General features: G+C 45.1%; 1 protein-coding gene across 1 annotated transcript in view; it reads right to left on the minus strand.

Moving 5' to 3' along the window:
- The window catches only part of LOC120986522 (probable N-acetyltransferase 16), a 43,103-nt gene that overhangs the window by 13,810 nt on the left and 1,450 nt on the right, over positions 1 to 27,843 (minus strand). Inside the window, exon 2 of the mRNA XM_040415146.1 lies at positions 10,187 to 10,411. Coding sequence (XP_040271080.1) covers positions 10,187 to 10,411 — 225 coding nt within the window. The remainder of the gene's footprint in view (positions 1 to 10,186; positions 10,412 to 27,843) is intronic.

The raw sequence follows: 27,843 nt of genomic DNA on the forward strand, positions 1-27,843 counted from the left end.
GGGACTTGCTGGCCATTAAGTGACATTTGAGGAGTGGAGGCATTTTCTGGAGGGGGCAAGGCATTGTGTAACTGTTGTCACTGACCATAAGAACCTTATGTTTCTCGAATCTGCTAAGAGGTTGAATCTCCATCAGGCTAGATGGGCACTGTTTTTTACTAGTTTTGAATTCTCCATTACTTTCAGGCCTGGAAGTAAAAACGTGAAGGCTGATTATCTCGGAGCTTCCATGCTTTTCAGCCTACAGAGGCACCGCCTGAATCCATCCTACCAGCAAATATCTTCGTAGCAGCCTTAACCCAAGATATCTCGGCTCTCATTAAGGCTGAACAACATCTGGCACAGGCAACCACCCCAACAGATAAGTTGTTTGTCCAGATACAATTTCGTCTCCAGCTTTTGGGTGAGTGTCATGATTCTGCCTTTTGTGGACATCTGGTTTTCAGTAGTGTTGATCACAAATATTCGAATTGCGAATTTTAATCGCGAATACCTGCACTTCGAAAATTCGAGAATATTTAGAATATCACAAAATATATTCGTAATCGCGAATATTTGAGTTTTTTTTAAATACCAGTTCATGCGAATTTTCGCAATCAAGAAAATAATGTTTAGATCATGAATTCGCGAATTCTCAAATATATGGCAAATATATGCCCAAATATTTGCGAAATATCGCGAATTCGAATATTGCCCTTGTCGCTCATCACTAGTTTTGAGGGCACTAGAGAGCTGGTTTCTAGATCTTATTGGTGGCCCACTCTATTTAGGAATGTCAAGTCCTACGTGTCAGCCTGTGAGGTTTGTGCTAGGTCTAAGACACCTAGGACTCGCCCTGCTGGTAACCTACGACCCCTACTCATTCCCAGTAGACCCTGGTCCCATATCTCGATGGACTTTATTACTGACCTGCCGCCAGTGGAGGGTAAGACTGTGGTTTGGGTAGTGGTCGATAGGTTTAGCAAGATGGTTCATTTCATTCCCCTGTCTAAACTCCCGAATGCCAATGCAATTATGGGTTAAATACCTTCCGTTGGCTGAATTTGCTTTGAATAACCGTGTTAATTCTTCTGCTGGGGTCTCCCCTTTCTTTTGTAACCATGATTTTCATCCCCGTTTTCATTCTGGGTCGTCAGTCTGCTCCTCTAACCCTGAAGCGGATAAACTCTCCTCCGAACTGTGCACAGTTTGGACCCGGGTTCAATCGAACCTAGAAAAGGCTCAAAGTTCTCAAAAACTCCGGCCGATAGGAGACGTTCCAAGGGAGTGAACTTTCAGGTTGGGGATAAAGTATGGTTGTCCTCCAAGAATCTATCTCTCAAGGTAGCTTCTAGAAAATTTGCTCCTCGTTTTATTGGACCGTATAAGGTCACGGAGGTGATTAATCTGGTATCGTTTAAGTTGGAGCTGCCCGAGTCATTCCACATTCATAATGTATTTCATAAATCTCTACTTAAAAAGTATTTTGAACCTTTTATACCATTGAAAACCTCGCCTCCGGAGGTTCTTGTTAGTGAGGCTGTCGAGTATGTGGTGTCTAAGATAGTGGATGTCAGGAGAGTGCGTAATTCCTTACAGTGCCTGATTCACTGGAAGGGGTATGGACCCGAAGAGAGATCTTGGGTACCCGCCATGGAGGTTCATGCTCCTAGACTTGTTCCAAAATGTAATTTAGAACACCATGAAAGGCCATCGCCTAAAGTCTTGGATTCGGTGGGCCCTCGTAAAAGGGGGGGTACTGTCACGGGGCGCCAAAGGCGCACTCAGTCTCCTATCAGCCGCAGACCTGCTGCTTAGCTTCGGCAGCGAGGATCTGTGTTTGGCCTCATTCCCAGGGTGGCTTTGCTAGCTGGGAGGCTCCCTGCTCCTAGGTCTGCCTTGAGCGCCGAACTGATCACTCGGTGCTCAACTTGTCTGTCTGTCGGTCATGTGACGCTGGCCACGTCACATGACCCTCAGACCCCACTATAAATACAGGCTGCGTGCTGGCCGCAGGTTGCCTGTTAATTCTAGGTTCCTGGCTATTTGTTGGACTACTGAATACTCACCTGATCCTGTTCCCTGACGATCCTTTGCCTGCTCCTCCTGTACTGCGCATCTCTCCTGGTATCCTGACCCCGGCTTCCACCTGACGATTCTTTGCGGACTCCTGTTGTACTTTGTTTCTCTCCTGGTATTTGACCTCGGCTTTTCCTGACTATTCTCTGCTCATTCCTTAGTACTGCGTAGCTCTCTAGGTATTGACCCGGTCCGTTCACGTTCCGTTATTTGTCTTGTCTGTCTTCCCAGAACTAAGTTAGGGACTGCCGTCTAGTTGTCCCCTGTCATTAGGACTTACGAGGCCAGTAGGCAGGGCCAGGGGTGAGGGTGGAGCGCAGTGGTCACTATCCTCCCCCCTGTGTGTAGTGTATGTGACCGTCACAATAGCTGAATTTTGGTGCAGACGCAGAATCAACACTCCAACAGCAGCCGCCGCATGGTGTCTGCCTCACATTGTTTTTAATAGAAGCACTGCATTTCATGACCAGCAGTTTAAGGTTGTGACTGGGCAAAGATGGGGGTTTCCCACTTGGCACTGTGTCCAGATGGATGCCGCTTAAAGCAGTGACAGGTGTCCGCTTGAGGTTTAGCTCAATTCAGTGGAGCTAAACCACGAGTGGGTCCGCGGCCTTCAAAGTGAATAACCGCAGTGGTTTCTGCATCAGATTTTGACAGCATCAAAGTCCGACATGTGAACACACCATAAGGGGGAATAAAGGGGATTGGGTCGGATTGTGCAGATAAAGATTGGATGGAGTTAGTGCTGTACCAATAGAGTTACATTTATCTGGGTCTGTCTCTCTAGAGATAGAAATGGGGGTTGGGGTGTTAATGTCAGCCCAAGGGTAGAAAAACACCGCTGGCCGACACTAACACCTAGTGATAGTAATGCAGGTGTCCGTCAGATGCCTCCATTATAAACACCACACTTAAAAACCCCACAAAAAAATATATATATATTACTTAAATAACCACTCTTCGACTCCAGCCCTTTAACTCCTTAAGGACACAGCCATATTTCGCCTTAAGGACCAGGCCATTTTTTGCAAATCTAACCAGTGTCTGTTATGCTGGACAGGATACAAGATACACAGAATACCACCAAACAAGTGTCTAGGCAAGAACCTGGGGATAAAGGTCACCTCCTGACAAATCCCTACCAGCTCTCCCTAAACTTCTATGCCCACGTTCAGACCCTGAAGGTGGGAATGAACGTGTCCCCGTGCCTAGGCTGAAGATTCCCTAAAATCCCTAAGATGGTGAAAGGGGGAAAGAGGCAGCCTGCTCCCTCAGGACCTGGAGGGGGCAGGCGTCTCTCTAACAGCCTAGACAGACAACCACAAGAAAAACAAAACCAACTTATCTTGTTACTGAGCAGGAACAGAAAATCCTTCCTTCCACTGAGCAAGACAGAAGCTATAACCCACACAGGACACTGGGAGTGGGCGTAATTTAAACTCATACCAACGACCCCACCCAGTGCACCTGAAGGGAGGCAGATACAGCTCAACTCCAAAATAAAAACAAAAGGCTACACACGTGCTGCTCACCTGGCAGACCTCCGCACATAACATGAGCAGGGCATGACAGTACCCCCCTTCTACAGGTGACCTCCGGACACCCCGGCCCAACTTTATCCGGGTGGGATCTGTGAAAAGCCCTCACCAGTCGGCTGGCCTTAACATCCACAGCCGGAACCCACATCCTCTCCTCAGGGCCGTATCCCCTCCAGTGTACCAGGTACTGAAGGGAATCCCGAAGAACTCTTGAGTCGAGAACCCTAGAGATCTCGAACTCTAAATTTCCATCAACCAGAACAGGGGGAATAGGCAATGGCGATGGTTCCACCGGTTTCACATATTTCTTCAGTAAAGACCTGTGGAACACATCAAGGATACTCCAAGTCTGCGGAAGATCCAGACGAAACGCTACTGGATTGACCACCGCAGATATTTTGTAAGGTCCAATAAATCTTCGACCCAGTTTCCAAGATGGTACTCTCAGTTTAATATTTTTAGTAGATAACCACACCAAATCACCCACACACAGGTCCGGACCGGTCATACGTCTCTTGTCAGCCATTCGCTTATACCTCTCACCCATCTTCTCCAAATTCACTTGGATCCTCCGCCAGATAGAAGACAAGGCAGAAGAAAATCTCTCCTTCTTTGGCATCCCAGAGGAACTAGTCCCAGAAAAGGTACCAAACTGAGGATGAAAACCATATGCGTCAAAAAATGGCGACTTACCCGTGAACTCCTGCCTACGGTTATTCAAAGCAAACTCTGCTAGGGATAAGAATGAGGACCATTCCTCCTTATTCTCAGCCACAAAGCACCTCAAGTAGGTCTCCAGGTTTTGATTAGTACGCTCTGTCTGCCCATTCGACTGCGGATGAAAAGCAGAAGAGAACGAAAGTTGAATGCCAAGCAGAGAGCAGAACGCCCTCCAAAACCTGGAGACAAACTGCGTGCCCCTATCAGAAACCACATCTGAGGGAATGCCATGTAATTTCACGATATTATCCACAAAAATCTGAGCAAGAGTCTTGGCATTGGGCAGACTAGCTAACGATACAAAGTGAGCCATTTTACTAAAACGGTCAACAACCACCAAAATTACTGTTTTACTCGGCAAATCCGTAATAAAGTCCATAGACAAGTGCGTCCAAGGACGTGACGGAATAGACAAAGGAAGAAGTGAACCAGAAGGTTGAGTGTGAGCAACCTTTGACCGTGCACAGGTTTCACAAGCTGCTACGTAATGGTCAACACTCTTACGTAACCCGGGCCACCAGAACCTCCGGGACACAAGATCAAAGGTGGACTTACCACCAGGATGTCCAGCAAGGACAGTATCGTGATGTTCCTTGAATACCTTGTATCGCAGTCCATCAGGAACAAACAACCTCCCTGGGGGACAAGAACCAGAAGCCCCCTCCTGGGCTCCCAACACCTCCAACTCCAATTCGGGGTACAGAGCAGAGACCACCACCCCATCAGCCAAAATCAGAGCAGGATCCTCTGAATCACATCCCCCAGGAAAACTGCGAGACAACGCATCTGCCTTGACATTTTTAACCCCCGGGTGAAAAGTAACCACAAAATTGAACCTGGTAAAGAACAGTGACCATCTAGCCTGTCTAGGATTCAGACGCTTGGCAGATTGCAGGTAAGCTAAATTCTTATGATCAGTATATACCGTAACGGGATGAGACGCCCCCTCCAACCAGTGACGCCATTCCTCAAAGGCCAATTTGATGGCCAGCAATTCCCTATCTCCTACATCATAATTCCTCTCGGCGACCGAGAGCTTCTTGGAAAAAAAAAGCACACGGAACCCATTTGCCAGGAGATGAACCCTGCGACAGCACTGCTCCAACCCCCACTTCTGATGCATCAACCTCGACCACGAATGGCTGAGACACATCGGGCTGCACCAGAATGGGAGCAGAGGCAAAACATTCCTTAATAACCGAAAAGGACTGCAATGCCTCATCCCACCAGACGTCGACGCCCTTCTTAGTCGTTTTCTTTCAGCCAAAAATGAACTTAAGATTCTGTAAATGCGCCCTCTCAAGTGCCCAGGGCAGCGTCTCAATCGTCCGAGCCCCAGGCAGCACCTCCTCAATGGCTCATAACCCCGCCCTCCGTGTGCCTCTGCCCGCCCGTTTACTCTCCTCCTCTCTCCTTTTCCACTGCGCTACGAATTTGACCACGCAGCCGCAGTGGAAAAGGAGAGAGGAGGAGAGTAAACGGGCGGGCAGAGGCACACGGAGGGCGGGGTTATGAGCCGTTGAGGAGGTGCTGTCTGGGGCTCGGACGATTGAGATGCCGCTCTGGGCACTTGAGAGGGCGCATTTACAGAATCTTAAAAGTTCCCTTTAAACCTACTGTTTCCATAGAACGGCGCTAGAGAAAGTACAGAGTAATAGACAGTCTGGTTAGACTAAAAGTCAGAGATATCAAAATTCTTCTAATGCCAAAGCCTCATGTTCGCAGTGCGAGAGGCACCCCAGGCCTCTACTGGATTCTCGCCCTTCGAACTGCAATATGGCAAACACCCTCGCGGTCTCTTGGATGTGGCTAAAGGGGCATGGGAACAACAACCCACTCCACATAAATTTTTTATTGAGTATTACCCAGATGCAAGATCGAATAGAGACAGTGTTGCCTCTTGTTAGGGAGCATATAGAGGCAGCTCAGCAAGCCCAGAGTCGGGTCTATAATCGGCAGGCTCGGGTCCGGATCTTTAACCCGGGTGATTGGGTTTTTGTTCTGGTGCCGACCGTGGTCAGTAAGTTCCTGGCTAGGCAGCTAATCGAGAAGTTAGGACAAGCACGGTACTTTTCTGTTTTGGACCTTACGAAAGGGTACTGGTAGGTGCCCTTAATGGAGGCTGGCAAAGAGAAAACTGCATTTGTCACACCTGAGGGGCTGTATCAGTATAAGGTGTCACCATTTGGTCTGCATGGCACCACCGCCACTTTTCAGCGACTTATGGACATTGTGCTTTGTCCACATTGTCGGTATGCTTCGGCTTACCTGGACGATATTGTCATCCACAGTAGCGACTGGGAAAGTCACCTACCCAAAGGGCAGGCTGTAGTGGACTCCCTTCGAAAGGCTGGACTAACCGCTAACCCGAAAAAAAATGTGTAATAGGGTTAGTGGAGACTAAGTACCTGGGGTATGTCATTGGGCGTGGAGTCATCAAACCCCAAGTAAACAAAATAGAGGCGATAAGAAATTGGCCCCGACCTGTCACCACTAGGCAAGTAAAGTCATTCCTGGGAATGGTGGGCTATTAAATGAGGTTTGATCCCCACCTTACTACGGTGGCCACTCTATTAACAGGGCTCTTGAAGGGACACAAGTGAGTACTGGTTCACTTGGATGATCGGGCGGAAGAGGCTTTCTCCGCTTTGAAGTCTTTGCTTTCTCCGGGTCCCCGGGTTTGGTGACGCCTGACTTCAAAAGGGAGTTTATAGTACAGACTGATACCTTCGAAGTAGGCCTCGGTGATGTACTGTCTCAGGAAGTCAATGGGGAGGAGCATCCCCTTGTCTTTCTCAGCCGTAAGCTCACTTCAGCCGAGACCCGGTACAGTATAGTGGAGAGAGAGTGCCTGCCTATCAAGTGGGCACTAGAAAGTTCCGCATGGTGACTAACCACTCCCCTATCAAGTGGATGAGCCAGGCTAAAGACAGAAATGCCCGGATCACCCCATGGTTTCTGTCCTTACAAAACTTTAAGTTTTCGGTGGAACACAGGGCAGGCCGGTTACAGAGAAACATGGATGCCCTGTCCCAGGTACACTGTCTGGCGTGTGTTCACCCCCTCAGGGTTGTGACACAGTGAGGGGTTTTGTCTGGGAAGGCAGGTATTTTCCTCCCAGCATTAGTGTTGAGCACAAATATTCGAATACCGAATTGCTTGTGGGCCAATGAGAAGGAATCAATGTCAAGTTCACAACAATACTTAGTGCACCAATCAGTAAACTGTAGTCAGACCTGCCAAAATGTGAAGTTGCACGTAGTGCGATAAAATATTCTAATCACTGCCGATTAGCGTAATCGCGAATATATTGGAGCACTTGACTCTATCTGCATATAAAGTTATTCTTTTTTTTAACAAATCTTTATTTATCACAGCAAGCATGGTAAAAAAGACAAGAACAATAAGCGGGCGACAGCCCAACAGTCGAGGAGGACATATATGATACAATGATGTAAAATGTAGGTACAGCAGCGTAAAGATACAACAATATGTTAAGATAGGCTTGTTAGGCAGACATGACATGAATAGTAAATATGGCATGCAAGAAGAATCAGGTTCCTGTGAGGGTATGACCAGCTTTAGTCAAAAAAGACAGGAGGAGAGCAAGCTAGCACAATAAAATATCAGACAGATGTTGGAAGAGACATAACCACTGGCATGATTAAATAAGCATGGCATACAATAGAGGATGTGCAACTCAAAGTGGACATTTAATGAAGAGGAGATGTGACTGCCGAATCACCTGGAGGAAGACACGTGTTCCTCGACTCCGTCTCCAGCCATTTTAGCCACGGTCCCCAGAGGCTAATAAATTTGTCGTGCGAGAGGGTCTCCCAACTGGTTAATTCCTCGAACCTGCAGATCTCATGAACCTTTTGGGTCCATTCTTCAATTGAAGGTACTTGTGTCGAGAGCCAATGTAAAGGGATCAAAAGTTTGGCAGCCGACAACATGTGTGCTAATAGAGAGTATTTGTGCAAGGGGAAGTCTTTTGAAGGAGCATTGAGAAGTACCAAAGTCGGAGAGAGGGGAGGGGCCGAAGGGCAAATTTGTTGTAATATTTTATTAAGCACAGTCCAGAACTGAGAGACCCCCCGACACGACCACCATATATGTGAGAGTGTACCAATTTCTTCGTGACATCTCCAGCAGGCTGGGGAAGTGAGAGGGTCTAACCTATGCAACACCTCCGGAGAACGGTACCATCTCGTCAGCAGTTTAAAGGAATTCTCCTGGATTCTAATGCATCTGTAGAACCTGTGAGAATTCCTCAGTAGTGAAGAGACCAACTCATCCGACAGGGTTATACCTAAATCCTGCTCCCATCTCTCAATGAAGGCCGGTCTGCTAGGTGCGCCTTCTAATAGCAGCTTGTTATAAATTAGCGAGATAATCTTTCTCGTCGGTTTGGGCGAGGCCACAAGAGTGTCGAACCAAGAGGGTATAAAATTCTTGTTAGCTTTAACAAGGTACTGTTGACATATAAATGAAAAATGCGAGTAGTGCAAAGGGGTCCAACTCAAAGCCATCCGCGATGCCCGGAGGTCCTGCAAGGATGGGATCCGCCTATCTCCCAAGAAATCCCCCACAACAAACGCATTAAAGGCAGGCCAGATTCCCAGGACATATGAATAATTTGAAGACAAGCAGTACGGCAGCAGGTGCATGGGGAGAAGGGGCGAGGGACCGGGGTGAAAACCAAACCTCCTAGCTGCAGTGTTCCGAGAGACTAAAAGTCCTTTAAGTAGGAGTAGTGCATCTAGATAATGCGCAGGACCATGTCCAGCAGTCCAGAGGTAGGCAAGTACATCCGGAGATATTAATTGGCGGGCGATTTGGCAGCCCAATTTTTTAATGTTCATGTTTAGTAATTCACTCAGTAAACGGAGTTGAATAGCCCCATAGTATAGTTTGATGTCTGGCAAGCCAAAGTCGCCTCTGTGTTTGGGAAGGGTTAACAAAGCATACGCCAACCTCGGACGTGGCCGCCTCCAAATGAAGCCCGAAACGATCCTGCGCAAGTAACATAAAGTTATTCTAATGTTCTGCCGTGCCAACCATTTTCTCCAGTCTCAGAAAACTTATAACAGCTTGAAAAATTTTAAATATCGTGAATTTGAATACAGCCCCTGCCGCTCATCACTACCCAGTATCTGCTGCTGGGCTGATTTACAGCCATGTGAGGTCAAATACCGGACCGGAGTTTAAGTGCCGGTCCGGGTTTTGGCAGCACCTGGCTGTCTTTAAATAGGCAGCTGGGCTAAGCAGCTGAGTCTCTGTGTTGGGATCTGAGATTTTGTGCCGGACTGGAGGGCTGAGAGCCATGTGCAGGGGGAACAGGCCCCCTAAAACCTGCTGTGGACTACTGGAGGCAGAATTGCTAGCAAGGTGACTTGTGCAATATGAACTTTCCATAGTGTGTGAATTAACACCAAAGACTGTGACATATTGTTCTGTGCAAATTGAACTGCCCATTTGTGTGTGAATTAACACCAAAGACTACAAAGTGACGTGTTGTTTTGTGCAACTGCCGCAAGTGTGAATAAACACTGAAGTTGGAGTTAAGAACTTGTATTTTGCCTCTGCGTCCACTTACCCTATCTACCAGAGCGAAACCCCACACTATTTATGATTTTATAATTTTTTAACTAATTATGAGGAATTTATTGACTCTTGGACGTGGTTGAATCAGAAAAAAGTGTATGATCTAGATAAGTTTTTATCTCTCTGCTCAAGGGGATTATGGGGAGGAACACTTACACTGTGGGTTCTGCATTTTTTTTTTCTTATTGCTGAAATGCCATTAAATAAAGAGTAAAAAAATTATAAATTATAATAAAGAAATATAAAAGAAAGATTGAACCTACCTTACAGGTGATCATTTTGCATGTTTTCACCATAATAGCTGATGGATTCCCAGCTACAGCGGATCGAACTCTTTTAACCTCCGGGTGGTCAGAACATATAACATCCCAGCAAAACCTCTGAATCACTCCACCCACTCCACGTCTTCTCATCTCAGCAGCTACACGAATATCTTCCACCACAGCAGTAGTTCCATCATCAACCACTATGAATGACTCAAAGCCCACCTGACGATCCATAAGGAGAAGAACAAGATGAGCATAGAGTAGGTCATGGAGTTTCTGCTCTAAGATCTGACCATACAGAAGGACATACAAGCAGTACTTTGTCATATTTTATGAACACATCTTCAACTTTCTAGTATACTTTGTGTTTGAATTCCTTTTGACAGTGAATGGAAACATTTTTTTATATTATCAGTAGTGTTGATCGAGCACCCGAGCACAATAAAAGTCTATGGGAGAACCCGAGCATTAAACCAGGCTCCCCCTGCTCTGAAGAGGGGAGGGTGCCGGGTCCTACTGAGGTCTATGCAGAAGATCGCTGTACAGTGGGGAAACCTCCAGTGTGAGTCAGCGCTTAGGAGTACCTGCTCTGACTCCATATATAGCTATGTCCATATATGGAGTCAGTGCTTGGGGACACCAGTGTATTTAAATCTAATTTAGCCTTTACTTCTGAAATGTTTCTGCCAGGATTTGAGCTCACAACATTCTACATTAGAGGCAAGAATCTTAACCACTCAGCTATAAAGCTAAATGATAAACTGTGTCAGAAAAACCAAATAGTAATTTCTCATGTAGTAAGTATTCCTATACAGCAGAAGTATCATTTTATATTTAACCGCAGGTTACCATGTAGCTGTATAGCGGAGTGGTTAAGGTTCTTGGCTCTAATGTAGAAGGTTGCGAGTTCAAATCCTGGCAGAAACGTATGAGATATAGAGGCTAAATTTAATTTATATATATATATATATATATTTTTTTTTTGTAATTGTAAAAAATGTATGGCACAAAATAAATGTGTAATTACTAACAAAAATAATAAAATATATATATACCAAATTTAGTTAAACATTTTCTTCTGAATACAAACACCTCATGTATGGTTGTAAACTGTTTGGGCACACAGCAGGGGTCAGAAGGGAATGAGCTCCATATGATTTTTGGAGGGTACATTTTTTTTTTTGGAAATGTTTTTGGGCACCATTTCACATTTGATGAGATGCTGAGGTCTCCAGAGAGTGGAACCCCCCCGCCCAAAAAAAAAAAAAAAAAAAATGGCTATTTTGACACTTGAAACCAATTTTTTCTATTATAAAAAAAGTTTTCACTTTTATTTTTGTCCCACTGTTTCAATACAGTACAATATATGCTGAACTGTTTTATGCCTCATTCACACATCAGTGTTTGGTCAGTGATTTTGAGCCAAAATCAGGAGAGGAGGCTCCACAGAGATAAGGTATAAGAGAAATATCTGTCGTAACAGCCAGGCCCCTGCTGCTGATCGGGCGAGTGCAGGAGCTGCGCCTGCTCAATCAAGGCAAGTACATTAACGTGGGAATACAGCAAAAGACCACATTCCCCCACGTCGATGTACATGAAAATGCGTGAAGGGTTAAGGCCTGCAAATTATTTCAGCATTTTGTTAGATTTATTGTACAGTGCAGATATTAGACGTAATGTTAAAAAGCAGCAGGCAGATAAGGTCACGGAGCTTCGGGTCAGATCTTGGTAATCTCTCATTGTGTGTACATGCAGTGGCCAGGATACTTGTTGTTAATGTTCTGTATTTGTCGTGACGCCAATTGCAGCGTGCGCAGGGTACTATCTCAGGGCCCTTCCAAGGTGTTATAACGCAAGTCCCAGATTAGGAATGTGATGTAATGGCCTGTAATGTCTCTGTAGGATCTCATACATTTGTACGGCTGGGCTCTTGGCTCACTTGCAATAGATTTGAGTGTAGTGATAGTAGGAGTAATAGAGGAACTTGGCAGAATAAATGATGTCCAGACCTTTAGATGAAGTTCAAACGTTGCTTTACTTGACATAACTTTCATCCAAGCAGTATACAGCTTTGGTCTCTTGGTCCCAGCAGGTTTCAGGAATCATTGGCAGGAATGAATACTTCTGCTTTAAATATGGAGCTTGCAGGATAAAAACGTCTGCTTGGTAGCTCTGTAACTATGGCAGGGTTAGCTTCTGCACTTATCTGATAGCTTCTTCTTTGTGGGGACAGACTAGCTGAGGAGGAATTGGCTGATCCTAGGTCTTTGGATTTATCTCACAGATGGATTCTCAGTGGATGCTTTCTTCCTGGAACTTTGGAGGTGATCTGTAGTTTTCTGCTGTTCTCATCCAGCAGAGCTGAAGGTGCTCAGACTGGGTATATGACTAAGTCTCAGCAGAGACTAGGTCCTTGCTGTCTTCCCTATGCAGGGGGACTCCTGGACGCTATCACACACCCTACCCCTAGCAGGGGGGAGGCTACACTGACTCTAACTTCCTTCTCCACCCATGCTGCTGGATGTGGGAACTGCCCACTCTCTCACAGAGGGGGAGCTAAACTGGAATAATCCATTCCAGCTTAGATTCACTAAACTGTACTTGCCAATGAGTTGCTGCCACCTACTGGTAACCAGGCAAACTACAGGAACAATTACTTTTAACATGGATTTATATGCACATTTGTGGAAGACATAATGTAAATTATATCAGATGACATTATAAAGGCTCTTAGGAAATAGTAGTGGGGAAGAGGTGTGTAGTAACACAACTCTGGGGTGTTACACACACAAGATGGTGGATAATAGAGACAGGTGGTGTGGTCAGAAGATGTGGATGGCACTGTGTGTTTATACCCTTAGTGCACACACTTGGACGAGCACAGAATCTTCTTGCAACAGGTTTTTGTATGTAGTGTGAATGTGCAATATTAGCCAATACCCTCTGGATCGTGTCCTTGAATCTATCTTGAAGGAATATAATGGCAGGTCATCCAATTTGCAAGGAACCATCCTGCCAACCATGGCACAACCACACATATAGAAGCAGCCGATTAGAGATATTTGTGATGAATATTATACTGGGGTCGGCCTTAAATTGACGCCCAATTAAATACGCCCATCATTTTCTGGGGTTTTAAAAACACACTTTTTTTTGTCAAAAAACAGTATTTTCCTGATCTGCAAGTGTTAAATTCAAGTTTAATATATCCAGCTTTCATATTCTGTTACAAAAAAAAACACTTTTTTGGCTATCTACAACATCTGGATTAGTCAGTGTGCAATTTAAGCTAGAAATACACCCATCATTTTCTGGGGTTTTAAAAACACAGTTTTTTTTACATAAAAACACTATTTTCAGGCCTTGCAGCATCAGCACGTGTGAAATTACAGGCTTAAATACTGCTGTCAAATTCAGTTGTTAAACAAACAAAGAAAATTTAGTTGGCAGCCTTTGATGCAGATGTCATTGTGAGATACACCCTTAATACATTTGGGTTAGATTCAGAGATTTGAAATACCGCTATTTGGTGCACCAATATTGAATTCAGGTCTACACTGCTTCAGGCCGTGTGAGATACACCCTCTACATACCGGGATTTGATTCAGGGATTTGAAATACAGCCATTTGAAATACAGCCATTTTGGGCAAAGAAATATTTAATTCAGGCCTACACTGGTTCAGACTGTGTGAGATACACCCTCTACATACAGGGGTTTGATTCAGGCATTTGAAATACAGCCATTTGGTGCACCAATATTGAATTCAGGCCTACACTGGTTCAGGCCGTGTGAGATACACCCTCTACATACAGGGTTTGATTCAGGCATTTGAAATACAGCCATTTAAAATACAGCCATTTTGGGCAAAGACATCCTTAATTTAGGCCAACACTGGTTCAGGCCCTGTGAGATACACCCTCTACATACAGGGTTTTGATTCAGGCATTTGAAATACAGCCATTTGAAATACAGCCATTTTGGGCAAAGAAAGATTTAATTCAGGCCTACACTGGTTCAGACAGTGTGAGATTGTCACCACCAGACATCTGAGAAGCTCTGACAGACTTCCTTCAGAACCTCCTCCTTGAGGTTCCTTTTGTTTTGCTTTCATTTTCTCATCTCGTTAGCCTCTCTCAGCTGTCATGTAGTTGCACTGATTGCATCCCTTTAAATCCCTTCCCATACTGCATCACTTTGCGGTTTATACAACTTCCTGGAGTATATGCATGCTGGATGCTACTACTGAGTCTTCTACAGATAAGTTTTGTTTATTCATTTGTATTTTCCTGTTTGCTGGATCCCAGGAGACCCTGACTCCCTCCGTATCAAGTTTAGGGAGCCGGTGGTCGTGTCCCCTCACTATTATAGAGTGTTCAGGGGTTATTCAGTCAAGGTACGAGGATATGCGATCTTCTACCATTGAGAATTTTACATAGGCTGAGCAGTTTAGGGAGAGAGCCAGGTCTGTGGCAGGGCTATCCCTTTGGTTCCTTAGTTTTGGATCCAGTCAGCCGGATCTTCATTTTGTGTCTTCTAGTTTGCTGTACACCTTCCGTGACAGAGATACACCCTCTACATACAGAGGTTTGATTCAGGCATTTGAAATACAGCCATTTTGGGAAAAGAAATATATAATTTAGGCCTACACTGGTTCAGGCCCTGCGAGGTACACCCTCTACATACAGGGGTTTGAATCAGGCATTTGTAATACAGCCATTTGAAATACAGCCATTTTGGGCAAATAAATCTTTAATTCAGGCCTACACTGATAGTAATAGATAATATATCCAGCTTTCATATTCTGTTACAAAAAAAACACTTTTTTGGCTATCTACAACATCTGGATTAGTCAGTGTGCAATTTAAGCTAGAAATACACCCATCATTTTCTGGGGTTTTAAAAACACAGTTTTTTTTACATAAAAACACTATTTTCAGGCCTTGCAGCATCAGCACGTGTGAAATTACAGGCTTAAATACTGCTGTCAAATTCAGTTGTTAAACAAACAAAGAAAATTTAGTTGGCAGCCTTTGATGCAGATGTCATTGTGAGATACACCCTTAATACATTTGGGTTAGATTCAGAGATTTGAAATACCGCTATTTGGTGCACCAATATTGAATTCAGGTCTACACTGCTTCAGGCCGTGTGAGATACACCCTCTAAAAACAGGGGTTTGATTCAGGCATTTAAAATACCGCCATTTGGTGCACCAATATTGAATTCAGGCCTACACTGGTTCAGACCGTGTGAGATACACCCTCTACATACAGGGGTTTAATTCAGGCATTTGAAATACCGCCATTTGGTGCACCAATATTTAATTCAGGCCTACATTGGTTCAGATCGTGTGAGATACACCCTCTACATACAGGGGTTTGATTCAGGCATTTGAAATACAGACATTTGAAATACATCCATTTTGGGCAAAAAAATCTTTAATTGAGGCCTAGTCTGGATCGGGCCGTGTGAGATACACCCTTTACATACTTTCGTTCTATTCTACTATTAATTAAACACCCATTTAGGGCAAGATCCTAAATTCGAAAAATATGAGGATAGCGTCAAATAAGGGACGTGGCCCAGGTCGTGGTGCTGCTGGTGGAGCTCCTGTTGCAGGGAGAGGACGTGGTCGATCTGTGCCAGCTACACGCACAAGTGAAACTCCTTCCTCAGGTGCGAGTAGGCGACAAAACCTGCAACGGTATTTGGTCGGGCCTAATGCTGCTCTACAAATGGTGATGTCCCGACGGGGAGTGGGGGAACACCCCATCGCACAATGCTCTGGCTACCAGGCCGCAATGCAGGGAAAAGGGAGCTGGTCACCTCCTAATGCTTCCCTCAACAGGCCCTAGTCTCCTAACTGTATGAGCCCCCTTCAGTGGTAAGAGGACTCATACCCACATGCCTAGAGACCTAGGAATCCCTGCATTGCCCTACAGATGATAACAGGGCAGAGAATACCTGTGCATCCACGACACGGATGACAGGCATCTCCAGAGGCCCAGTAGCTGACAGGATGCAAGACTATGGGTAAAACAGTACGGCAGGTAAGTCACACAGCAACATAACAATGCTATAAACACTTACCTGCCGCAGCCGAGATGGACGGAGGCTCCAGGCTGGGAAACCCACAGTCTTGCCTTCGCTTAAACCCCTCCGGGAAAGCAAGCCCCTTCCGGAGCAATCACACCACCATGCGAACCTCCAAACAGGGACCACACCAAAACTACAACAAAACCAGAGAGGAAGGGTACAGGAAACAGACACAAATAATTGCAACTAAGGGTGGCTCACACAGCATGACACATTCAGCCAGGGAGCAGAGCTCCAACACAGACTGACAACAATCAAACCCAAACTGACCTCAGGCTCCACCACACCAACATATAAGGAGGCCTGAGGTCACACCCACCACACTCCAACAAGTTTAACTCCGTGCACACCAAATCAGGGAAAACACCATTAAATGTTGCCGCAGGCAACTAAATAAAGCCACGACCTTAACACAAGGTTGTGACAGGTGAGGCCTGAACATGTACAGGCGATAGTAGATTAGGTTGCTGACAGTGGATCCAGTTTCTTCACATTGTCTCCCACCCAGTCTCTTGCTGAAAGACCACAGTTGACACCTGCAGCCAATGTCCATCAGTCTTTCACATCACCCCCTTGCAAATCAGCCAAGCAGTCTGAGCCACAAGTCATGCAGCAGTCTCTTCTGCTTTTTGATGATGTTAGCAGGGTTTCCCAGGGCCATCCACCTAGCCCTGCCCCAGAAGTGGAAAAGATTGAGTGCACCGATGCCCAACCACTTATCTTTCAAGATGAGTACATGGGAGGACCATCGCAGCACGTCTCGGATGATGACAAAACATAGGTGCCAACTGCTGGGGCTTTTGAAAGTGTGCAGACCGACAAGGAAGGCAGGGATGAAGACTGGGTGGAAGATGATGTGGAGGACGATGAGGTCATGCGAACCAAGGTCATGCGAGTGACCTATGTAGTTCGGAGGAAGAGGAGGTGGTCGCACAGAGCCACCGGCACAGCAGAAGAGGGAGCAGGGTGCAAAAGCGGAGCAGCCGTCCTCTAGACAGTACGCCTGCTACTGCCCACCTCAGCAAGGGACCAAGCACACCAAAGCCAGCTCCAAGGAGTTCCCTGGCGTGGCAGTTCTTCAGACAATGTGCTGACGACAAGACACGAGTGGTTTGCGCGCTGTGCAATCAGAGCCTGAAGCGAGGCATAAACGTTCTGAACCTGAGCACAACCTGCATGACCAGGCATTTAAGTGCAAAGCATGAGCTGCAGGGGAGTAGACACCTCAAAAACTAAGAAAGGTCTGACTCCTCCTGCTTCCTCTTCTGCTGCAGTCTCGGCCTCTTCATCCACCTCTGGTGTGACAGTGCCACCTGCCACCCCGCAAACAGAGGATCTACCAGCAACACCAACACCTGGGTCACCAAGCATCTCCACAATGTCCCACGGAGCATTCAGCTCTCCATCTCCCAAACGCTGGAGAGGAAGAGGAAGTACCCCCCTACCCACCCGCGATCCCTAGCCCTGAATGCCAGCATTTCTAAATTACTATCCTTTGAAATGCTTTCATTCCATCTGGTGGAGACGGATAGTTTTAAAGGCCTTATGGCGGTGGCTGTCCCACAGTACATCGTGCCCAGCCGCCACTACTTTTCAAGGCGAGCCATCCCTTCCTTGAACAACCAAGTAGGGGACAAAATCAGGTGTGCACTGCTCAATGCCATCTGCGGCAATGTGCACCTGACTACGGATACGTGGACCAGTAAGCACGGTCAGGGCAGTTATATCTCCATAACAGCACACTGGGTAAATGCAGTGGTGGCTGGGCCTGAGGCGGATAGCAGTTTGGCGCATGTCCTTCCACCACCGAGGATTGCAGGGCGCTTCAGTTTGCCTCCTGTTGCTTCCTCCTCCTGGTCAGCGTAACACCTTCACCACCAACTTCAGCACAGCCAGGGGTAAATGACAGCAGGCAGTTTTAAACTTATCTGTTTGGGGGACAAACCCCACACAGCGCAGGAGCTGTGGACAGGCCTTGAACAACAGACCGATGAGTGGTTTGTGCCAGTCAGCCTCAAGCCCGGCCTGGTGGTGTGCGATAATGGGTGAAATCTCGTAGCAGCTCTGGGACTAGCCGATATGCACATCCCTTGCCTGGCGCATGTGCTGAATTTGGTGGTGCAGAGATTCCTTAAAACTTACCCCGATATGTCAGAGCTGCTGCATAAAGTGCGGGCCGTCTGTGCGCGCTTTCGGTGTTCTCACCCTGCTGCTGCTCGCCTGTCAGCGCTGCAGCGTAACTTCGGCCTTCCCGCTCACCACCTCATATGTGACGTGCCCACAAGGTGGAACTCCACCTTGCACATGCTGGCCAGACTGTGCGAGCAGCAGCAGGCGATAGTGGAGTTTCAGTCGCAGCACGCACGGGTGAGTCGCTCGGCGGAACAGCACCACTTCACCACCAATGACTGGGCCTCCATGCGAGACCTGTGTTCCTTGTTGCGCTGTTTCGAGTACTCCACCAACATGGCCAGTGCCGATAACGCCGTTCTCAGCGTTACTATCCCACTTCTATGCCTCCTTGAAAAAACGCTCCTGGCAATGATGGAGGATGTGGCACAGGAGGAGGAGGAGGAAGAGGGATCATTTTGTAGGGTTTCCGGCCAGTCATTCCCAAGTGGCTCCGAGGGTGGGTTCCTGCACCCACAAACCCAAGGTACACAATTGTCCAGCCAGGGCACAGTTCTGGAGGATGACAAGGTGGAGGATGAGGAGGAGGTGTCATGGCGGGGAGTGGTGGAAACCCCCCACCGTGCAGTGTCAAAGGGTAAAGGGGATCAGCCTGTTCAAAATGAGTGATAAGGGAGCAGGTCACCTCCTACCGCGTCCCTAATCCTCTCCCTGACTCCTCACCATATGAGTGGACCCCGATGGTGGGACGGCTCATACACTGGATAACTAATATCCTGAGTCGCCCTGGAAATCCCTCACTTAGGAGCAGGGGAGAGACTACCTGTTCATCCACAACACGGAGGAACAGGAGTCTCTAACTAAGGCCAGGCTGCAAGGAGGGGAAACACATACAGCAAAAGGAGATGGCAGGTAAGTGAAACCAGTAACACACTTACCTGCCACAGACACACTGACTGGAACCCGTGCACAAGTGCTAGTGTCCACACCAACATTAAAGGACACAGCACACACCACGAACCACACAGGAACCCAGGACACCCATAGCTGCAATAAACGTGAGACACCATAGGAACATCTATGACCAAAAGGGTGGCCCTCACTGGACAGATGGAATAACCAGACAAGGAGCTTAACTCCAGCACACACCAAGGCTGGAGTAGAACTGACTCCTGACCTGAAGCCACAGGTATAAGAAGCCCAAGTAACCACACCCACACACCCACACACCCACATAAACCCAGTGTTCACAAAACACTAGGAAGGGAGTTAACCCTTCCAACACCAGACAAGGGAAGGAAGCCACTTAAAGGGGAAGTGCACACACAAGGATACTAATCCACATGTTACCACCGGCAACAGCATGCGTGTGCAACCATGTACCGGCAATCAACTAGAAGGCCGAGACACTGCCACTGCATGCTCTCACAGCAACACGTTGCCGCGGGCAACCGCAAGTGTAACAACAGTGTCACAGCGCAAACCAAAGGCCCTGACAGGAGCAGATGGAGGAGGAACCATGTTCACAGCAGGGTGGCACCCAGACTAGCTCATGGCCATCACTGGTGCGTGAAATGGGGGGATACCGAGGACACAGGCGATACACCTCCCACAGAAGACAAATTTTCGTTGCCTCTGGGCAGCCTGGCACACATGAGCGATTACATGCTGCAGTGTCTCCGCAACGACCGCTGAGTTGCCCACATTCTAACTTGTGCTGCTTACTGGCTGGCCTCGCTGCTGGATCCCCGTTACAAGGACAACGTACCGTCCTTAATTCCGTCACTGGAGCGTGATCGTAAGATGCGCGAGTACAAGCGCACGCTGGTAGACGCGCTGCCGCGTCCTCAAACTCCTACTCCATATGGAACTCCACCTCATAAATCCATTTTTTTTTTTTTGTACGTGTCTTATTTTATATAATTTCACTACTTTGTCATTTACATTTTCTGGTTAAATTCACTAATTTTTGGTTGTATAATACCACTGCTATACCTAGTAGGCCGGTTAAAAAAATATAAATAAATTGTCATTAACATTTTCCGGGGAAATTCACCAATTTTTGGGTGTATAGTACCACTGCTATACCTAGTAGGCCGGAAAAAAAAAAAAAAAAAAAAAAAAAAAAAAATTCTCATTAACATTTTCTGGTGAAATTAACCAATTTTTTGGTGTATAGTACCACTGCTATACCTAGTAGGCCGGTTAACAAAAAAATAATAATTGTCAGTTGCATTTTCTGGTCAAATTCACCAATTTTTTGGTGTGATGTACCACTGCTATACCTAGTTGACAGCTTAATAAATTTCAATAATTTTTATTTTACATTTAGGGTGACAATAAACAATTGTTTTCTGTCATAGACCCCTGCTCTACCAATTAGTACAAAAGTAAGTTACAAAGGAATGGCGTAAAAAAAAAAAAAACTGTAAAACCTCTGACTGGAGCTTAACTCAGAAGATAACTAGATAACCTATAAAGAGACACTGAGAACTACTAAGCTAAAAAATATTATTTTATTGAGTATATAGTTAAAAGCATATACAAAGAGATGACAGACAAATGCAAAAAGTGCAGTACAATCTGGGAGAGTTTATCAAGTACAACAGTGTGATAAGGTAAGTGACCTAAATGTAAGAGCCTATAAGTAAAGAAGCTACTATATAAAGTATACATTGAAAAGAGTATCCACTATTAATGAGAGTGCAAGTAATGGCATCAAATATAAAGTGCAAGTGCATGCTATATAGTATAAGCAAAAAAATAAATAGCAACACTCCAATGTGGATCTCTTGAATGTATAAGTATATCTATTCAGCCAGATACAGCAAACAGTAAAGTGCATGTGCAAGCTGCAAGAAGTAATAGGCAAGAAACATAACCAAGGTTGGTTCAAGAGGCAAAGAGCCGCAGCAAGTTACATCAACCATGCGGTCCAAAAAGGCAAGGTCACATACCGTGTATAAGAGGTAACAAATCCACAGGAAGACTGCACACCCCGACGCGCGTTTCGATTTGAAACCTTCCTCTGGGGGTACAGTCTTCCCACTGGAGAGCTCGTATTTAAATGCATATACCACCAATCCAAGTGCGCTGGTCAGTCATGTGATACCCGGGAGGCTGATTATTCTAAGGCACAGGTGAACCGCGCGGTGGCCAATTGCGCGAGTGCAGCTGTGCCTTTTGATCAAGGACCTTCCATGACGTCAATCGCGTCATGATCCCACGAGATATTCAGAGGCCGCGTAATGGCCAGTCACGCAGGCGACGAAGTCAGGGGGATGGGTCATATGATCATAGATCCCGATCACATGATCTCCTATAGTTCAACCCCCGGATAGGAGGTAAACGTCACAGATCATGAACAAGTGAGTGCATTAACATCAATAGTGCAGTTATATGTTCAATGAAAGTGCAATGTGCATGTTACATGGATGACAATGAATTAATAAGTAAACAATGGGAATAGTGAGATCAAGTGAATCGCGGTCACAGGATCTCCTAATGATGCGGCAGCCAGTAATGGACACCCAACAGAGGGAGATCGCATGACAAAGGGTCATAAATTAATAATTAAAGTACCAAGTAGACAGGTTAATTAATTTCTGTAATTTTTCTGTTACATTCTTGGGTTCACATTATACAATTTTAGTTGTGAATAAACCCCTGCTCTGCATAGGTGACAGGGAATAAAATTTCTGAAATGCTTCTTTAATTGATGCGCGCCACCTCCTTTGATTCAATGCTTAAACTTAAACAAGTGGTACCACATTTAAGCTTCAATACTTTGTCCCACATTTCCGCTATAATCTTTTGGCCAACATTTACGCCTCAATAGCTTTTCCCACAATTCCGCTTGACTGTTTTGGCCCACATTTGGGCTTCTGTAATTTGTCCCACATTTGCGCCTCAATAGCTTTTCCCACATTTCTTCTCGATCCCAATTTTTTTTTAGAAATTTATCTCCCTTAAATTTGGTCTCTTTTTCTCACGCTCCCTCTCCGGCCTGGAACCCTGATTCCCCGCCACCCGTAATCACCATGGTAGGCGCATAAAAAAGCATTGAAAGTGGATCATGAACATCACGGGGACGTGCGACATGGTGGGGTGGGGCAGTAAGTATGCACACGCCTACACGAACTAACTGACAGGGGTCAGCCCCTGCAACGTCTGGATCTAAAATTGGGCACAAGGCCTGAGCTTGCCCTTTACCCCTTGGAGGTGCTGGCCTGCCCTGCAGCCAGGGTATTGTCTGAACGTGTGTTTAGCACGACTGGAGGGTTATATTTCCCAATGTTTTGGTGTGTACCCTAAATTAAAAAAATAAAAATAAATTTTAAAACAAAAAGCAGTGTAGGCTACCTCCTCCTCCACCGCCACTTCCACCTACACCGCCACATCCACCGCCTCCTCAACCTCCTTCTGCATATGGACCTGGTCCTCTTAGAGCAAGATTATTATTTTTAAATTTTACGTATTCTATGTTGTTTAAAGTCATTTCCCTATCCACATTGGTTTGCAGAGCACTTGCCATGCTCTTAACCACATGTTGATGACATTTGCAGCCCTCTAGCCCTTTCCATGACATTTTTACAGCCATTTTAGTGCTCGAACTTTTTTCCGAAGTTCGGCCGAACCCGTCGAACCCGAACATCCAGGTGTCCGCTCAATTCTAAACGTAACCACAGGCCTATGTGTTTGATCCATCTGTGGGGCTGTGGGGGCCTTTTTACAAGAACGGGGTATGCACTTGTGGCGGCACAATGAGTTTGTACTGGAGTTATTACGGTTTATTCTGGAACATAAAGTGTTTTTGTTTAATGGCCGCCTGTTCCAACAGCTCAGGGGAGTGGCAATGGGTAGCCCATGTGCACCGACCTTTGCCAATCTCTACCTGGGCTGGTGGGTACGGAAAGCGTTTTTTACTGAGGAGGAAAACAGATGGATCAAACACATAGGCCTGTGGTTACTTTATATCGACGACGTGCTGATCCTATGGTCTGGGAGTGTGAGTGACTTTAAAGACTTTGTCACTGACTTGAATAAGAATGACCTGGGACTATATTTCACGTCGGAAATCCATCAAAACCACATCACCTTTTTAGATCTTAACATCTTTAAGGATCCTGAAGGGAATATAGGCACACGTCTGTTCCGGAAGGACACAGCCACTAATAGCCTCCTACGTTGGGACAGTTGCCATCTTGTAGCTCTGAAAAAAGGTATTCCCAAAGGGCAGTACTTAAGATTACGCAGAAACTGCTCTATCAGTTCAGATAGCATGTAACCAGACACCTAACAACTACAAGGCCGGGATCTAGTTGAATTCAGTGGGTAATATAATGTTAGCTATCTGAACTGATAGAGAAATTTCAATTTCTCTGCTTTTAAAACAGAAAGTGATACCTCATAAAATATTTATTACTTAACATTCCCAATATGTCTACTTTATGTTTGCATCATTTTGGAAATGTCATTTTATTTTTTGGGGACGTTAGAAGGGCGAGAAGTTTAGAAGCAATTCTTAAAGTTTTTAAGAAAATTGCCAAAACCCACTTTTTAAGGACCAGTTCAGGTCTGAAGTCACTTTGTGGGGCCTACATAGTGGATACCCCCATAAATGACCCCATTGTAGAAATGACACCCCTTAAGTTACTTAAAACCGATTTTACAAACTTTGTTAACCCTTTAGGCGTTCCACAAGAATTAAAGGAAAATGGAGATCAAATTTTTAAATTTAACTTTTTTAGCAGATTTTCCATTTTAATCAATTTTTTTCTTTAACACATTGATGGTTAACAGCCAAACAAAACGCAATATTTATTACCCAGATTCTGCAGTTTACAGAAACACCCCACATGTGGTCATATACTGCTGTATGGGCACACGGCAGGGCACAGAAGGAAAGGAGTGCCACATGGTTTTTAGATGCCATGTCCCATATGAAGTCCCCCTGATGCCCCCTTACAGTTGAAACTCCCATGAAGTGACCACATTTTGGAAACTAGGGGATAAGTTGCCAGTTTTATTTGTACTATTTTTGGGTACATATGATTTTTTGATCATTCATTATAACACCTTATGCGGCAAGGTGACCAAAAAATGTGTTGTTTTAGCACCGTTTTTATTCATTCATTTTTACAGTGTTCATCTGAGGGGTTAGGTCAAGTTACATTTTTATAGAGCAGATCGTTATGGACGTGGCGATACCTTATATGTATACTTTTTCTTATTTATTTAAGTTTTACACAATAATAGCATTTTTGAAACAAAAAAAATGTTTTAATGTGTCCATGTTCTGAGAGCTATAGTTTTTTTATTTTTTGAGCGATTTTCTTACGTAGGGGCTCATTTTTTCTGGTATGAGGTGACGGTTTTATTGGTACTATTTTGTGGGACATACACCTTTTTGATCACTTGGTGTTGCACTTTTTGTGATGTAAGGTGACAAAAATAGATTTTTTTTTTACACAGTTTATATTTATTTTTTTACGGTGTTCACCCGAGGGGTTAGGTCATGTGATATTTTTATAGAGCTGGTTGTTACGGACGTGGTGATACCTAATATGTATACTTTTATTCATTTATTTCACTTTAACACAATAATAGCATTTTTGAAACCAAAAAAATTTTGTTTTTGTGTCTCCATGTTCTGAGAGCTATAGTTTTTAAATTTTTTCAGTGATTTTCTTATGTAGGGGCCCATTTTTTGTGGCACAAGGTGACGGTTTTATTGGTACCATTTTGTGGGACATACGCCTTTTTGATTACTTGGTGTTGCACTTTTTGTGATGTAAGGTGACAAAAATTGCTTTTTTTACACAGTTTTTTTTTTAATGGTGTTTATCGAACTGGGTTGATCATGTGATATATTTATAGAGCCGACCGTCACGGATGCGGCAATACCAAATATGTCTATTTTATTTTATTTTTTCTATTTTTTTTTTTTTAAATTGCATTCCTTACATTTTTTTAACACTTTATTTTTTATTTTTTTATTTTACACTTTGCATCCCCCATAAGGTCATACAAGACCTCACACAGCTCCTGCACTCTTCGGTCCCAGCGATCACATGAGCGCTGTGTATACAGGGAGTGCAGAATTATTGGGCAAGTTGTATTTTTGAGGATTAATTTTATTATTGAACAACAACCATGTTCTCAATGAACCCAAAAAACTCATTAATATCAAAGCTGAATATTTTTGGAAGTAGTTTTTTTTTATTTTTTAGTTTTAGCTATTTTAGGGGGATATCTGTGTGTGCAGGTCACTATTACTGTGCATAATGATTAGGCAACTTAACAAAAAACAAATATATACCCATTTCAATTATTTATTTTTACCAGTGAAACCAATATAACATCTCAACATTCACAAATATACATTTCTGACATTCAAAAACAAAACAAAAACAAATCAGTGACCAATATAGCCACCTTTCTTTGCAAGGACACTCAAAAGCCTGCCATCCATGGATTCTGTCAGTGTTTTGATCTGTTCACCATCAACATTGCGTGCAGCAGCAACCACAGCCTCCCAGACACTGTTCAGAGAGGTGTACTGTTTTCCCTCCTTGTAAATCTCACATTTGATGATGGACCACAGGTTCTCAATGGGGTTCAGATCAGGTGAACAAGGAGGCCATGTCATTAGATTTTCTTCTTTTATACTCTTTCTTGCCAGCCACGCTGTGGAGTACTTGGACGCGCGTGATGGAGCATTGTCCTGCATGAAAATCATGTTTTTCTTGAAGGATGCAGACTTCTTCCTGTACCACTGCTTGAAGAAGGTGTCTTCCAGAAACTGGCAGTAGGACTGGGAGTTGAGCTTGACTCCATCCTCAACCCGAAAAGGCCCCACAAGCTCATCTTTGATGATACCAGCCCAAACCAGTACTCCACCTCCACCTTGCTGGCGTCTGAGTCGGACTGGAGCTCTCTGCCCTTTACCAATCCAGCCACGGGCCCATCCATCTGGCCCATCAAGACTCACTCTCATTTCATCAGTCCATAAAACCTTAGAAAAATCAGTCTTGAGATATTTCTTGGCCCAGTCTTGACGTTTCAGCTTGTGTGTCTTGTTCAGTGGTGGTCGTCTTTCAGCCTTTCTTACCTTGGCCATGTCTCTGAGTATTGCACACCTTGTGCTTTTGGGCACTCCAGTGATGTTGCAGCTCTGAAATATGGCCAAACTGGTGGCAAGTGGCATCTTGGCACCTGCACGCTTGACTTTTCTCAGTTCATGGGCAGTTATTTTGCGCCTTGGTTTTTCCACACGCTTCTTGCGACCCTGTTGACTATTTTGAATGAAACGCTTGATTGTTCGATGATCACGCTTCAGAAGCTTTGCAATTTTAAGAGTGCTGCATCCCTCTTCAAGATATCTCACTATTTTTGACTTTTCTGAGCCTGTCAAGTCCTTCTTTTGACCCATTTTGCCAAAGGAAAGGAAGTTGCCTAATAATTATGCACACCTAATATAGGGTGTTGATGTCATTAGACCACACCCCTTCTCATTACAGAGATGCACATCACCTAATATGCTTAATTGGTAGTAGGCTTTCGAGCCTATACAGCTTGGAGTAAGACAACATGCATAAAGAGGATGATGTGGTCAAAATACTAATTTGCCTAATAATTCTGCACTCCCTGTACAGCGATCTAGAAGGCAGGGACAACTGGGCACTGTCCCTGCCTTCTCTAAGGGTTGCCCTGCTGTCACTGCACGATTAGCGTGCAGCTGCGATCTCTGAATGGACGTTTTAAAACGTCCATTCAGAGATAGAGAACCACCTCCCGGACGTTTATATTCAATGGGCGGATGGGAGGTGGTTAATAAATGTGGAGAGGGGGTGGTTAGGAAGATAAAGAGGGTGGGATTTAGGTTTTAAAAGGAGGTGGCCGTGGGCGAGCGGGTGCCATTTTGGAGGTAAAAGAACTCCCACCCTACCAACCTAAGGTTTATAAAAAAAATTTTTTTAAAAAGAGAGAGGTCAGGGGGTGATGTAATGAGGCTGACATGGTAGTGAATTGGGGGATGGGGTGGATTACGGGCATGTGTGGCTGTCGCGGCAGTCGTGGTGATGGGAGATCCTAGAAGCTGGTGGTATATGACAGTATTGGAAAATGGGAGGGCCTCAATGGTGGGGCTGGACTCTCATAGTTTGAGGCACTTGGTTGGTTCGGAGAGGCGTCCATCAGTTGGTGTCTCCGAGCTGGTGTTTTACATCTGGAGGCAAGATGGAATTGCCATGTTGGCTTCTTACGGATGGTAAAGTTTTGGGGCTTCTACGATCTCCCTCGTCAGGGGTTAATGTTATTGTTATTTATGTATGTATTTATTTTATTAATAAAAACGGCTGCTGTGGCCAATTTAATCCAAGCAGAGTGTGTGCGTGCTTATTGGAAAGGTCTTGGGGGAGGAGA

This window comes from Bufo bufo, chromosome 1 (genome assembly GCF_905171765.1).
Source record: "Bufo bufo chromosome 1, aBufBuf1.1, whole genome shotgun sequence".
In the NCBI taxonomy this organism is placed as follows: domain Eukaryota; kingdom Metazoa; phylum Chordata; class Amphibia; order Anura; family Bufonidae; genus Bufo; species Bufo bufo.